Source organism: Dendrobates tinctorius, unplaced genomic scaffold (genome assembly GCF_039654945.1).
Source record: "Dendrobates tinctorius isolate UK_male_01 unplaced genomic scaffold, ASM3965494v1 ptg000147l, whole genome shotgun sequence".
NCBI lineage: Eukaryota > Metazoa > Chordata > Amphibia > Anura > Dendrobatidae > Dendrobates > Dendrobates tinctorius.
Window position 1 is genome coordinate 15,550,881 of NW_027361814.1, and position 16,466 is coordinate 15,567,346.

The following is a 16,466-nucleotide window of genomic DNA, read 5'->3' on the forward strand; positions in this document are numbered from 1 at the left end:
TCCGGAACTGCCACAGGACCTGATCAGCTGATGACCGACCACCATTGAGAGGTCGCCATCTCACGAGCATGCTCAGTAGGGTGATTCCTGGGCTTAGCCCCAGGAAACATCTATTCGCCACTGCCTATGGCTAGTTACTATAGCTGTAGCTGGAGGGCTAGCAGTAACTAAATGAACAGCATGAGATTGAGCACGACACTGAGCCTGACATCTTTGCTGAGCAGGCACCACTGCGATTGAAGAAGAATGGGAGACCGCACAAGCAGGCGAGGCTTGGGATCTACCCTGTGCAGTGTGAGAATCCCAGTGCCTGAGACTTAGTGCCATTACCCATTATATAGGTCCCATTTGACTGATTTACTATAGATCTTGTCGGGTTCCTAGTTAAGTCCACCAGAGGGCACCAATATATCGGGTGCTTATGGACTATGCAACACAGTACTAGGAGGTGGTACCACTGAGAAACTCCTCTGCCTGGAGTATAGCACGAGAGCTAGTCCATATTTTTTCAAAGATAGACCTGCTAACGAAGATTCTGACAGACCAAGGAACTCTTTTCATGTCCAGAGTGATAAGGGAGTTGTGTAAAGCTGTCCAGATTACACATCTCAGGACATTGGTGTACCATCTCAATATAGACTGCCTGGTGTAGAGGCTCAACAAATCCTTGAACTCCATGCTAAAGAAGGTTGTGGAGAAGGATGACCGAGACTGAGATTGCCTACTCCCGTTTTTCTGTTTTCTATTAGGGACATGCCACACTCCACAGGGGTTTTCACCGTTCAAGCCGTTGTATGATTGGCACTCTCGGGGACTTCTGGATATTGCAAAGGAGACATGGGAAACAGAGGTTACACCGCAACGGAGCACCATCGAGCATGTTGCCCAGATGCAGGAAAGGATTGCGAGGGTGATGCCGATTGTGAGAGAGAGCCTCCTTCAGGCACTAGAGGCCAAGGCAAGAGTCTATAATTGGTTGGCATGGCTGAGATGGTTTAGCCCTGGAGATCGGGTGTTAATGCTAATTTCCACTGTCTAAAGTAAATTTTTAGCAAGTGGCAGAGGCCATATGAAGTGGTTGAAAAGCTTGGTGACATCCACTATAAGGTCCACCGGCCAGGGAGAAGAAAACCCTACAAGATGTACCACGTCAACCTGCTTAAGCCATGGCAAGACAGGGTCCCGTTTGAAACTACATGCCTGGAAGCCAATCCAAAGCCAGAGTTGAGGAGCTTACAGTGGTAGAGATCCTGTCACCAGCTCAGAAACAACAGTACCCAGAACTGCTTCAGCAGAACTGAGACCTGTTTTCAGAGTTGCCGAGATATATGTAGGTCGTCGAGCACGAAATCTTGATGGAACTGCATGTGCTGGTAATCCTAGAGCCTTATTGAATTCCCAAAGCCCACTGTGAGGTGATTTTTAGGGAGGTGAACAGAATGTTGAGCTTGTGTGTTATTGAGGAGTCAAAGAGCAGCTAGTCCATTCCCATTGTCCATGTGATGAAGCCCAATGGAGAATAGCGCTTTTGTTATGATTATAGGAAGCAGAACGAGGTGTTGAACTTCGATGCATATTCAGTGCCTCGGATTGATGAACTAATTGAGAGGCTTGGGTCAGCCAGATACATCACAACCCATAGCCAAACAAAAGGGTACTGGCAAATTCTCCTGTCCCAAAGTGACAGGGAGAAGATGGCCTTCTCTACACCTGAGTGTTGCTTCCATTACACCAGAATGAATTTCAGGCTGCAGGGAACCCCAGCCACTTTCCAGAGGGCCATGCACTGGATCCTAGCCCCTTACAAGAAGTAAGCCACAACTTACCTTGATGATGTTGTGATCTTCAGCCCGGATTGGGGAAATTATCTGCAAAAGGCCCTGGCGGTACTGGATGGGCTGAGGAAAGCAAGGTTTACCATCAACCCCAAAAAGTGCGCTAAGTTGAAGGAACTCGCCAAATACTTAGGAAATATCGTCGGGAGAGGTGAAATAAAGCCGCAAGTGAACGAAGTAGAGGCAATCCAAAATTGTCCACAACCAGTCTTCAAGAAACAAGTTAGGGCGTTTCTGGGAATTCTGGAATACTATAGGCGGTTTATTCTGAATTTCGCCATGACAGCCGCACCCCTAACCGACTTTCTTAAGGGCATAAAGACGTTGATGGCCAAGTGGTCTTTCAAAGTAGAGACAGCAATCCAAGAGCTGAAGCTCACTCTGTGTAAACAGCTAGTCTTGGTCACATCTGACTTCAGTAAGGAGTTCGTGGTCCAGACAGACACCTCAGAAGTCGGATTGGGAGCCGTGTTGTTGAGAAATAAATGGTGAGGAACATTCACTCCTATATCTAAGTAGGAAACTCTTCTCTTGTGAAAAGAATTATGCTATAGGCAAAAAAGAATGCTCCTGTTTCCACATACAGCTTAGAAGGATTCAGCTAGTCAGTTTTTAATCAAGTAATGTCATAGACCTTAAAGAAATCAGAAAAAATAGCTGGGTAGAAAGGCAAAATGAGCAATTGCAAGTACACAGTGCTGTATAATATGGTTTCTGCAATATATTAAAATAATAAACACTTTGATAGGAGTGCGTCTTTATATGTTAAATAACTTCCTTTTTATGGCTATATACACACATGAGAAAAACTACACTGTTTTTAATTCTAATTGCATTTAATGGCATAGCAACAAAAACAAGACTCACATGAACAAGCAGTTTGTGAAAAATTATGTACACCCTTAATGCTTAAATAGGAATCATGTGAGTACCAAATCCATCTGCGTACCAGAATTATTACGAGTGGGAGTAGAAGGGGTCCTACTGGTCTCTCTCACTGACTGAGGGGCCTCATAGCCGATGCGTACACTCCTGCCTTCAAGTGCCACCCTCCACCTTTGGGCCCCAGTGCACCTGCACTGACTGCAATGGCGGTAGGTCCGCCCCTGGGTTAGGGATCCCCAAGAAAATTAGAAAAAATATAAAAATATATTTGAAAATTCGAATCACCCTCAAATTAGCCATCATTAAAAGTAAATATATATATATATATATATATATATATATATATATTGTAGGGATGTGACTCGCTCAGGTGCAGCGGGAGACAATCTTGAGGCAGGTTCTTCCCAAAGTTCATGAGGTTTATTTGCTCCATAAACCATAAATCAGCGTATCACCAAAATAGCCTCTAGCTTAGGCACAAAAGATCATAAACGTCCGTGGCTTCAGACTCGGACCGAGAGTCTCAGCACATGCTGGGAGGTGTAGTCCTCCCCATATACAACTAATATACATAGGCCAGGGCGATGTCCAGAGCAGCGCTCTATCTGCAGCCGCAGACCCAGGAAGGCTTCTCCTTCCGTAGCACACAGGCCACTCTCTGTAGTGTCCCACCTGGACACATGGAAGTCTGTCCACACTCAGACAGACTCACTCTCACACTCTCACATGTGCCAAACACCTCAATTACATAGCCCTGTAACCACACCCACAGGTGATCACATGGCTATGACATCACAAAAGGTTGTATAGACACACACAGGCTTCCCTGACGCAGTGTAACAGAAAGATCAGCAGTACCTCTGCTGATCAATACACCCTGGAGCCTGCATCCCAAGGCCACCCACCTTGAGACCCATAATGGTCATTTAGGACCCTGCTCCTGTTACCACACTGAATGTGCCTGTACACCCGTCCTGGGACACCCACACAGCGCCCCCTAGCTGACATAGTGGTAACTACACCACTATATATATATATATATATATATATATATATATATATATATATATATACCGCATATTAAAATATAAAGTGAATTAAACTTATCTGTAAATGCTGTAAAGAGAAAGAAAAAATCAGAACACCAGAGTGGACATTTCTCAGTCACCACAACACCTATAATAAGAAGCTATCAAAAATATCGCATCTACCCCAAAATGATATCAATAAAAACATCAGCTTACCACGCAAGCTCTTATGCAGCTTCATTGACGGAAAAATGAAAATATTACGGGTCTCATAATAAGGCGATGCAACAAAATGTTATTTATTTACAAATTTCTGAATTTTTTTCACCACTAAAAAAAGTTAACTGTACGAGAATGGCATCACCATAATTGTATTGACCTGTAGAGTCTTATCGCCAGGTCAGTTTTACAGCGCACTAAATGACTTATAAAAAAAATTCCGGAATTGTGTTTTTGTTTTTGTTTTTTTGCCATTAGATTGCACTTGGAATTATTTGTCATATTTGCTAGTACATCAAGTGGTAAAATGAGTGGTGACCTACAACTCGTCCCGCAAAGAAAAAAAAAGTCCTTAGATGGCTGTGAAGCTAGAAAAAAACAAAAGATATGGCTCTTGAAAAAACGGAGGAATTAAATGAAAGCGCAAAAATGAAAAATTTTAAAATTGTCTGTGTCCTGAAAATGTAATCATGGTGTTTTGTGTCTACTGATCACTTTGAATTGTTTGATCAGAGACTGTGGCTCGCTGTCCAGACCTTTGGCCCTCTGTAGTCAGTGATTGGCAATCACTTCAAGATGACATAAAAATTACTTTGATAGATTCATACATTAACACTGGACAGTGAGTTTATTTTAGTGAGGATTAAACTGCTGAATTGGATTCAGTATGTACAGAGTAACTGAACAACCCATGAGAAGGCACCAGCATCTATAACTTGTGTCTTAATTTCCAGGTATACTTATGGTAAGCCAGTAGAAGGGTTCGTAGATCTTTCTGTGTGTTTCAAAGCAAGCTCTGGTGTATGGCACTACTTGAACATGCAGCAATCTGATTATCACAGCAGTGAAGAAGACACAAGTGACACAAATTGCTTCCATCTTAAGGGAGAGAAGGTGAGGAAAAGTTTGATGCAAAAAAAAATTGTATATTGTTTTGTATTTTCCCTTTGAGGGAATGTGCCATCATAATAAGACCTATTTTTTAATCAGATTTTTATCTTAAATCTATGGTATTTTATTAACATCATCTATAGCTTAAAAATGCAGAAATCTTGCAATTTTCACACTGGTCACTAAGACTAAATTGAAATTCATATTACCGTATATACTCGTGTATAAGCCAACCCGTGTATAAGCCGACCCCCCTAATTTTGCCACAAAAAACTGGGAAAACTTATTGACTCGAGTATAAGCCTAGGGTGGAAAATGCAGCAGCTACTGGTAAATTTCAAAAATAAAAATAGATACCAATAAAAGTAAAATTAATTGAGACATCAGTAGGTTAAATGTTTTTGAATATCCATATTGAATCAGGAGCCCCATATAATGCTTCATACAGTTCATGATGGCTCCATAAGATGTTCCATACAAAATACACCCCATATAATGCTGCACAAAGGTTAATAATTCCTCCATAAGATGCTCCATAGAATAATATGCCCCATATAATGCTCCATAAAGGTTATGGCCCCATAAGATGCTCCATAGATTATTCCCCCATAAGATGCTCCATAGATTATGCCCCATATGCTGCTCCATAGAATATGCCCCCATATGCTGCTCCTTAGACTATGCTCCCATATGCAGCAGACAGCGGTGAGCAATGATGGACCCCGGACAGGTGAATATCTCAGGTGCCGGGTCCTGAGCAGGAGAGGTGAGTATGGCATTTTTTTTTTGCAGCAGCATATGGGGGCATAATATATGGAGCATTTTATGGGGGCAGCATATGGGGGCATTTCGGTGAGCAGCGATGGACCCGGGAGAGGTGAATATCGCTATACTTACCCCCTCCTGGCGTGGTCTCTGCAGCCCCCTTCTCCACGGTCTCCCTTCCTGCCTTCAGCAGTCACGTGATACCGCTCATTACACTCATGAATATGCGCATATGAGTTTAATGAGCGGTACCACTTGACGGCTGAAGGTAGGAAGGGAGACCGTGGAGAAGCGGGGGGGTAAGTATGATCTCTGACACTCCCGCTCCCCCTCTCCTGCCGACTCCCAGGTATATGACTCCTGTATAAGCCGAGAGGGGGACTTTCAGCCCCAAAAAATGGGCTGAAAATCTCTGCTTATACATGAGTATATACGGTACTTGTTTTGTCCCGCAGCCATATGGGCATAGACTCGCTCTGACTCGTTGACTTTTACAGGAGAGCTTTCTATAAAAGCTCTGATCTGAGCATAGGTCATTATAAAGTGATGGCAAGGATATAGGCTGTGATCACTTACTAATCCTAATGGTGGATACTTTGTAATTTACTCTACATACAGTCATGGCCAAAAGTTTGAGACACACCAATATGTTTTCACAAATTTGTCTTCTTTAATGTTTTTAGATCTTTAAGTCAGATATTTCTGTAGTTACTGAAGAACAGTTATCAGCATTTCATAAGGGTTTTTTTTTTAACTTTTATTTACCATTACATCAAGTTTCTAAAAAGACTCAATATTTACAGTGTTTACAATTATTTTTCATGACTTGTGCCTTTTGCCCTGGCAGCTGGATATCAAATTCTGGGCTAAATCCTGACTGATTACCTCCCATTCTTGTCTAATCAGTGCTTGGGGCTTATCACATTTCCTCTGTTTTTATATGTCCACCCGCTTTGTGAGGATTGACCACTGGTTCGGAATAGGATTTAAATCTGTGGAACTTCCTGGCCATAGATTGAAATGTCAATGTTTTGCTCACAGAACCACTTAGTTATCACTTTTACTTTGAGACTTGGTCTCCATCATGCTGGAAAAAGCATTGTTCATTATGAAATTGCTCCTGGATCGTTGGGAGAAGTTGCTCTTGGAGGAGGTTAAGATCCCATTGTTTATTCATGGCAATGTTCTTAGGTAAAATTGTAAGTGAATCCACTCCATGGATGAAACACAACCCCACATGAGTGGTCTCAGGATGTTTTACTGTTGGCATAACACATGACTCATGGTAGTGGAGCGCCCCACGGGGCCTAGGGGTACTCGGTACCTGGCCCGTCGACTTCAATGGGGAACGGTGTCACGGCAGCGGCGACCCGGTCCGTGGCCCAGAGGCGTCCAGTAATAAAATAGGGGAAAGTTGTGTGGTATTTATGTGGTAAAAATGAAGATAAAGTTTATAGATGGTTAAATACGTGATGCCACCTGTGGTATTCTGGTCAGAGGTGACCAGCGCTGCAGTGTTGTTCCCCTGAGACTGTTGGTGTGTCGCAGCTGAGGTGAAAATAGCTCTCCACAGGTAGAGCAATAGTCCCAGGGCAAAGATGTTAAATTAATAGTCAAAATGGCTGTGAACGTTGGGATGCAGAGAAATGAGAGAAAGACACAGAAAGGTGCAGTTTCTTTACCTTTTACTTGAAAGTGTCTGTAATCCGGAGTACCACATACTGGTGATGGAATGAGTTGGGCTCGCCTGGAGGCATTCAGGGGATCCACTTTGCCAGGTGGGGATTTAGGACCTTCCTTCTGCGCTTTGTGTGTGGGTTTCCGCTGTTTATAACTATGCTGCGACCCTCAATTGCATGATGATTTCACTAACCTGTACGGCTGTCAGCATGAGCCTATTCCACGGGTACCGTCCTTTTCACCGTCGGCCCTGGGCTCCTTATCTGCTGTCGTGCCCTCGGGTGTTCAATGTCGCACAAGAACTTACAATTCCCTGTACTTCCAGATTCGGCGGCAGGACATACAGCTCCTGTCCACCCAGGACTCTGACGTCCCTTTTCTCCCTATTAGTGCTTCGCTCAGGGGTCTGCTATATGCAGTATTTTAGCTTTCCCAGAGCCTCTCTGTCTCTGCTTGTGTCCTTTTCCTTCTTCATAGATCAGCTGCCTGTCTTCAACTCCTCTCAGATCAGCTACCTCCTGAACTGACTGGACCTTCCAGAAAGATCTTTTTACCTCACGTTTTAACTGCCTTGTCATTTCTCCTCACAGCTGCTCTTGTTTCCATGACAACTCCCTCAGCTGACTTCTAGCTGACTCACCAACCCCATCTGCTGGCCAGAATTTATAAGGTAGCTCCCTTTTCTGACTTTCAGCAGGAATTGTGATTTAATATATTACCTGACATGGGGGCCCCTTTTCTGCCTCCAAGCATGGCTTCACCTCTTAGAGGGAGGCGATGTAACTGTGACAACCGGACTCTGGGGTGTCACATTCCCCCCAGTTAAGTTCAGTACTCCTGGACTGAGGAAACATAACAAGAATTGTTAACAACAATTAATGGAAATCTACAAAGTCAGACTCTGGGGTGTCACAGTAGCACTCAATTTTTCTTCTCTGGTCTTTATTCTACTACATGTCCCAAACAATCTGAAGTAGTTTTCATAAGAGAAAGCAATTATTAGTGATGAGCGAGTACTAAAATTCTCAAATTCTCATTACTGTAATCGAGCATGTCGGAAACTCGAATGGGCTCGACTCGAGTAACGAGTATAATCAGGTCGCTGCTGGGAACAATGTTGTCAGAGTCTTATGCTACTTTAACGGAGTGACAATAAAACATCCAAAACCAAATATAAAATGGATTTTACAGAAAAAAATGTTAGGAAACATTCTTTCCTGGATAATGACTTGTATATAAGGCAAATTAAAAAAGAGAAAAACAAAAACACCTCCTCCTTCCCTTAGACTATGTTGTTGCGCTTTTGCATTTTCTCATTGCTTTCAATGATGAAAAAAACATTTACTGGTAAATTTATTTTAACATTTTACTACCTTGCTGGTGATTTTGCTCTGTCTTTGAGGTCTTGGTTTTCAGCTCAGTTCCTGTCATCTCAAGCTAAGTGTTTTTGCTAATGTTCACACTTGATTTGGTTTGGTCTATTCAGCTTTTGTGTGGTCAGCCAGCCCCGGCTGGGGCTGTGCTGAATTTCCACTCTTATGTATCTGTATTTGCCAGTTTGCTTTTTGTCCCTTATTAGATTGGCCTCTTTTTTGCTCTGTTCTCAGAATATGCCAGAGTGCTGATATAGTGGGAGAAGTCTAGTGACTTCAGGGTTAATTTTGTTATCAGACGTGTTGGACATTATTTTTGTAGGGTTTTTTGGGCAGATTGCAGACAGTATCTTTCCTTTCCTATCCTTTCTAGTTAGTGTGGGCCTCATCGTTTGCTCAGCCTATTTTAATACCTGTGTTTGTGCTTTCATCTTGTTTCACCGTCAATATATGTGTTCGGGCTGTCTATTCCTTTGAGGTCTGCTCTGGGGCAGGTTAGTTTTTGCTTTTTCTTGCTTTAGGCTTATTTAGTCCTCCGGCTGTGACGAGGCACCTAGATTCATCGTAGGAACGCTCCACGGCTGCTGTTAGTTGTGTGCTTAGGATCAGGGGTCTGCAATCCGCATAGTTACCAACCTCTCTGGTTTTCTGTGACTTAGCTTGTTTTTGTTTTCCTCCTCGGTGACCCATTCATAACAGTACAGTATGAGGAGCATCCAGCTGTGTAAGGTGTATTAAACAAATTAAATCAACGTATGTATTATGTTAGTCACAGACGCTCTCACAGTTTGTATTGGACCGTAATCCAACAAGCAGATATACGGAACTGTATTAGAAATGTACAGCTGTATACGATTTTTGTGCAACTAACAATCTCTGTATATGTATTTACGGAGTGTCACACACACACGCTGACTAGGTATAAAAGTGACTGTAATGCGAACGGCAGATATGCATTACTGTTGGAGAATCGGACAGCTCTATACGATGTGTGTAAGAAAAATTGTCAAGCTCCGTGTATTTGTATACGGACTGACACACGCTGTCTCTGTCTAGCTTTGACCGTTATCAAACAGCAGATATACGAAACTGTTTGAAAAATGGACACGACTCTAAGGTGTAGGTCTGGAAAAACTGAAAAACTCCTCGGCTTTTTTTTCCAGAGTCACACACAGGTAGCTTCTATTTGTCTGTGCTAGAAGGCGGTACACGGTAGTGTGTGAGGAGCGTACACCGCTGTACGGTGTGTGTATGTAAAATTGTCAAGCTCCATGTATTTGTATGCGGACTGACACACGCTGTCTCTGTCTAGTTTTGACCATTATCAAACAGCAGATATACGAATCTGTTTGAAAAACGGACACGACTCTAAGGTGTAGGTCTGGAAAAACAGAAAAACTCCTCGGCTTTTTTTTCCAGTCACACACAGGTAGCTTCTATTTGTCCGTACTAGAAGGCGGTACACGGTAGTGTGTGATGAGCGTACACCGCTGTACGGTGTGTGTATGTAAAATTGTCAAGCTCCGTGTATTTGTATACGGACTGCCACACGCTGTCTCTGTCTAGTTTTGACCGTTATCAAACAGCAGATATAAGAAACTGTTTGAAAAACGGACAGGACTCTAAGATGTAGGTCTGGAAAAACGGACAAACTCCTCAGCTTTTTCTTCCAGAGTCACACCCAGATAGCTTCTATTTGTCCGTGATACTAGCCGGTACACGGTAGTGTGTGAGGAGCGTATACCGCTAGTTGGTGTCTGTATGGAAAATTGTCGAGCTCCATGTATTTGGATACGGACTGACACATGCTGTGTCTGTCTAGTTTTGACTGTAATCAAACAGCAGATATACAAAACTGTTTGAAAAACTGACACAATTCTTAGGTGTAGGTCTGGAAAAACGGACAAACTCCTCGGCTTTTTCTTCCAGAGTCACACCCAGATAGCTTCTATTTGTCCGTGATACCAGCCGGTACACGGTAGTGTGTGAGGAGCGTACACCGCTAGACGGTGTCTGTATGGAAAATTGTCAAGCTCTGTGTATTTGTATACGGACTGACACACGCTGTCTCTGTCTAGTTTTGACTAATCAAACAGTAGATATAAGAAACTGTTTGAAAAATGGACACAACTCTAAGATGTAGGTCTGGAAAAATGGACAAACTCCACGACTTTTTCTTCCAGTGTCACACCCAGATAGCTTCTATTTGTCCGTGATACCAGCCGGTATACGGTAGTGTGTGAGGAGCGTACACCGCTAGACGGTGTGTGAAAAAATAAATGCTCAGTAGCTCACCAGGACAAAATAAAATTTGGAGTGCTTTGAAAAAAGCAGTTTGAACAGTAGTGTGCACACAGCATTGCAGCTGGCAGGTAGCCTTAAAAGGCAGCCTAATCACCACCAGCACTGCTGCACACAGCAAAAATCCTCCCCTTTCACTGCACACTAACTGTACAGAGAAAAGCGCTATTAGCAGAAGCAGTTTTTTTTCTTCTTCCCTGCCTAATGCTCTCCCTGTTCAGAATCAGCAGCAGCACCTCTCCCTATTGTAAGATCGGCAGAAGTAAGATGGCGGTCGGCGTTCACAGCCTTTTATACCCACTGTGACGCCACACAAAGCCAGCCAATCACTTCAATGCCCTTCTCTAAGATGGTGCTGGCCGCTGCGCATGTCATCGCGTTGCCCACAGTGTGCGTCCTCCATCATTGGTTGAGAAAAGGCGCTGAAAGCATAATTTGAAACGCGACTTTGACACGCTGATCGGCGACCTCATGGCGGACCTCGCGCTAGGGTCGGGTTTCGATCGTTGAAACCCGACTTTGGCGAAAGTCGGCGATTTTTGAATCTGACCGACCTGTTTCGCTCAACTCTAGTTTTTACCCATTATTAGAGAGTGAGACTCATAAAACTTTTCTTCCCATTATTAAAATTTGGGACTCTTAGACTGATAAAGCCTATGCACTAAGTGCATGGTCTAGCAAAAATTTAAAGGAGGAACTGCAATACACCAAGGAAGACACAAAGAGGATGGGCTCAGTATTCATTTTTTAACATTTTTTTTTTTAAATGTGGGATTGCTTTACTAGTAAAGCCTATACACCAAGTGCAAGGCCTATCAAAAATTTAAAGTATTGACTGCAATAAACCCTGAAAGACACGTAGAGGATAGCCTCTGAATATTTTTTTTACAATTTTAAAAAGATTGTGACTTTTAAATTCTAAAAAGATTGTGATGAGGCCTCATGTGTGTGCAATATCTTTTGTCTACTATATACATTATCAATGTAGTGTTCCCTTTTCTATGGGCAAGTCGCTTTTTTCTGTTTCATGCCATTATCATTGACATGCCCTTGGTGAACCCGGTTTCTTTATTATAGTCAGTGGTGCCCTCCTTTCTGTTTTTTCACCTCCTAGAACTTTGTCACAGCTTTTTAGATCGAAACGCTTTGCTGTAACCTCTTCGGCCTCTAAGTTACCTCCACTCACTATGAGGATTTTTTATATATGATTGTATTTTGAATAAAAGTTGGAATTTTTAAAGGAGCTGGAATAATCCTTTTTTTTCATAAAATTAATTTCTACAAAAAGGGAAGACAATTTAAAATATTTTTAGCTGCCCTTTGTAGTTATAAAAAAAGTTAAAAAAAATGACAAATTATCAGAACAAGAAAAAAATTGAGAGGAGTTGACAATGAAAATGTCCCTGAAACTTCACAATAGAAATTTCAGAATCATTTTGCAATGTATAATGTAGAGCATGACAACCATGCCCCTGTGATATTCCCTGTTGATTAACATATATGAATATTTTCTTTGTAGACTGACAGCAATGGATGTTTCTCCAGAGATGTTGATCTTAAAAAATTTAATTTCACAACTCATGCATTCGATCAATTTTTTCAAATCAAATCGAAACTGACAGAAGGCACCACAGGTAAGTGATGGGTGGAAAACCCTGCAGCGGTGATGACATTTTTAACAGTAAAATTACCTTACCTATACAGTGATATCAGAATTTATCCCCAATAAAAAATCAAACCAGTAACACACCTGTAACATAAATTTTAATTGGAATGCAATTAATGAACCTTTGGTATGGCCAAGAGATTGGTGCGCAGTTAAGTCCCCTTATATTGCATGTTGAGAGCCGTCTTCCACATTTGAGTGGCAATGCTAATTTCCAAGAGTGAGTGCTGCCTGAACTTTACTTGTGTATGTACGTATTTGCATGAATACTGCCTAAATCGGTCTTGCAGGTGCATTCTTCTCCCTTGCTCCTCAACACTACAACTTGCAAATAGTATCCACAGAAGGAAACCATAAAAAACGAGTCTACCCACTATGTGCACCCAAGCATTGACACTGTGTTACGTGCTGCCTGGGCTCAGGCAGTGTCAGTGTGCATGCACACCCATGTGGGCTGAGTTCAGGCAGTGCTCACTCTGGGAAGCTAGAACTGTCAATCTGATGGAGATGGAATCCTGAACATGTAAATGCTGCACCAAGCTCTTGGTCATGCCAAGGGTGCACCGAAGACCCCTCATTTGCATTTGAATTAAGTTATTTTCTCAGGCCCTGTACCATAACAGGTACACTGATTATATGATTTATATAGGCTAAGTTTCTTATGTCACTGTATGGCTCATTTAAAATGCATCTTGGAAGTGGGAGACTACAGTTCAATTGGATACTTCTATCCTGCTGCTTTGGTTTGTATTGTGGGCCAAAATTCAGCCACAACATAAAGGGTCAATCACTTCCATCCATCTTCTGTATTTTACCAATACATCAACATGATGAAAAAAGATGCCACATGATGGTTCTTTTCCTACTGGATCAGGAATGGAATTCATTAACCGGATCATCTACTCATTACAATTTCTCATTCTGTTTCTATAAGCAGCTCAGTAGCAACCAACAGATTCCCATTAATGAATGCTGCAGCTATGATTATTGCAAAAATTTATAGCATATACGTACCAACGTTAGGCTAGTTTCAAACTAGCGTATGTGTTGTGAGTTCATTTTCCCCTTCACCATTGAGGTCTGATGAACTCTTCTGGTGAAGGAAGGTAGTGAGGCTGATTACCAAGCACCTGAGCAGGACGATGATGACTGGGTGACGGGAATTGCTGACTGGATATAAGGCAGCCGACGCCCTTCTGCCTTGCTGGTGATTTCTCTGAGGGATTCTAGGAGACCAGTCTGATTCCTGCTCCTCAAAAGCTAAGTTTTCTGCTCTGCTTTTTGCATTTGTGTTTGTGTTTTGGTTTTGTTTTGCCTTGTTTTTCTGGATTTCTGCCATTCCCTGCTGGAGTGAGCTGAATTCCTTTTTGCCTTTTTGCTCTGTCTTCAGAAAATACCTGAGTACTGATATAGTCTTTAGAAGCCTAGCGTCTTCAGGGCTCTTTTCCCTATCAGTCTGTTGGCTCATGTTTTGATAGGGTTTTGGCGGATTGCAGACAGCAGCTTTTCTGTCCTGTCCTATTTAGTTAGCTTGGGCCCCATCATTTGCTCAGCCTATCTTTCTATCTGTTAGTGTTTTTTCATCTTGCTTCACCGTCATTATATGTTGGGGGCTGCCTATTGCTTTGGGGTCTGCTCTGGGGCAGTTTAGATTTCCCTTTCTGTCTTTAGGCTATTTAGTTCTCCGGCTGTGATCGAGGGGTCTAGGGCACCGTAGGAACCCCCCACGGCTACTGCTAGTTGTTGTTGATAGGTTCAGGGGTCTGCAATCCGATAGCTGCCAACTTCTCTGGTTTTCTGGACTTAGCTAGTATTTATGTTTTTGCCTCCTACGGTGACTCATTCATAACACGTATGGAGGAGCTGTGCAGGGATGCAAACTTCCTCCGTGAAGCTCCGCCCATGGCCACACCTCCTCCGGTCAGCTCCTCCTACATCGGCATGCGGTCTGCCTACCCTATCTTTAGCATTAGGTATGCAGGCCGTGCCGATGTATGCGGATGCCTCCACATGCGTCATTTTGAAGGTGCGGCGACCGCACCGAAATGCAACACGTTGCATTCGGCGCAGGTCATCGCACTGTCAAAACGATGCATGCGGAGACATCCGCATACAACGGCACGGCCTGCGTACCTAATGCTAAAGATAGGATACGCAGGCCGCATGCCGACGGAGGTGCAGCTGACCGGAGGAGGAGCAGCCATGGGCAGAGCGTCACGGAGGAAGTCCGCATCCCTCCACAGCTCCTCCATACGCTAGTGTAAAACTAACATTAGTGTTGGTAGCACAGGGACTTTTATGTCCTGCCTCCATTGCCACCCAGTGAACCCCAGCAACACTTTCGGATAGATTTTGTGTGAACATCAAACATTTAAGCTTGAGACAGCCTAAATTTCCAGGATTATTCCTGTCACTGGACTAACAACTTCACCAATTTCGGAATTGTTGAAAATAATCCAAAGATTGAGGTACAGAAATTATGATTAAATTAGGTATTATTATAATTACTGATGTTCTTTTGTGTCTTTACAGTATCACATAATATAGTGAATTTCTCTGCCCTGCGAACTAATAAGACAGGTGGAATTATTTATTATGCCTAAGTCTATAAAAAGACCCCAAGGCCATGTTCCCACGTAGCATAAATAGTGAGCTCTTCATGCAGAATATCTGCTGTAATTATCACTCCAAGAAAAGTAAATGTGATTTCTTGAATATTTGGACAGTGACACAAGTTTTGAGATTTTATTTGTCTCCTCTGAATTGCTGTATGCGTCTCCTGCACACGTAGCTGATATCTGTGACCTAAAGACTTCTGTGAGCTTAAGTAGCAGGTCGCTGCTTCTGTCCAGGAAGAACAATCTCTTTGGCTAGTTTTTAAAGATGAGCGAGCATTAAAATGCTCACATGCTTGTTACTTGAACCTAATGTTCGAATGCTTGTTTTGAGTAACAAGTACAATGGGAGACATGGGAAACCCTAGCCTTTTTCCATCAGACCCTATAAAGAGGTCTGTGGGTCAATGAAAAAGCTCAAATGGATGGAAAAAGTGCTGAATGGAAGGAGAACAGGATAGGGAAGACCCCTGGAAGCATCTCTGACTATCATATCGCTGCTGAGAACAATGGTGTAACACTTTTACTCCACTTTAAAGACTGACAAAAACATTCAAAATTGACAAGAAATTGGAGTTTACATGAAAAAAAATGTTTGGAAACATTCTTTCCTGTAAAATGAATTTTATATAAGGCAATATTTAAAAAGGATGGATTTTTTAAAAAATAATAATTTAAGTAAACTAAATTTGAAATTTTTAGTAAAAAATTGGAAATTTCAGTGTAATTTATGAAGGAAGCAGGTACTGCCAAAAATGTGATGTAAGAGGGACTCAGATACACCCTGTATTAGACATAATGGAGAACCTCATGCACATTCTGTTCAAACGGTCATGTAGTGGTACTCTTAGGCTGGAGTCACACACAACGATAAAAAATCGGTCCGATTTTTACGGTCCGAAATCGCACAAATGTTTCCTGACCAGTGATCCGTCTGTCATCCGAATTTCCTGCGATGATCTGATTTTATTGGCATCTAAGCATCCGTATGGCGATATTTTGTCGGAGGCTTGCAAAATGGACGTATAATGGATCCCTATGGCAGGTTAATACAGAAATTGAAAGAATAGATATAGACACATAGAATACATATATGTATATATGCATGTCATTGAGACACATATATACAGTGTATATATATATATATATATATATATTTATATTTCATACAGTTCTACATAGCAGAATAGCCGCAAAATCAATTGCCG

The 16,466-nt window shown here is 42.3% G+C and overlaps 1 protein-coding gene across 3 annotated transcripts in view; it reads left to right on the forward strand.

The window, feature by feature from the left end:
• Window positions 1-16,466, forward strand: part of LOC141049748 (alpha-2-macroglobulin-like protein 1) — a 355,320-nt gene that overhangs the window by 114,053 nt on the left and 224,801 nt on the right. For all 3 annotated transcript variants that reach the window (XM_073546474.1, XM_073546473.1, XM_073546476.1), the window contains exons 8-9: window positions 4,702-4,861; window positions 12,497-12,611. In XM_073546474.1, coding sequence (XP_073402575.1) covers window positions 4,702-4,861; window positions 12,497-12,611 — 275 coding nt within the window. The remainder of the gene's footprint in view (window positions 1-4,701; window positions 4,862-12,496; window positions 12,612-16,466) is intronic.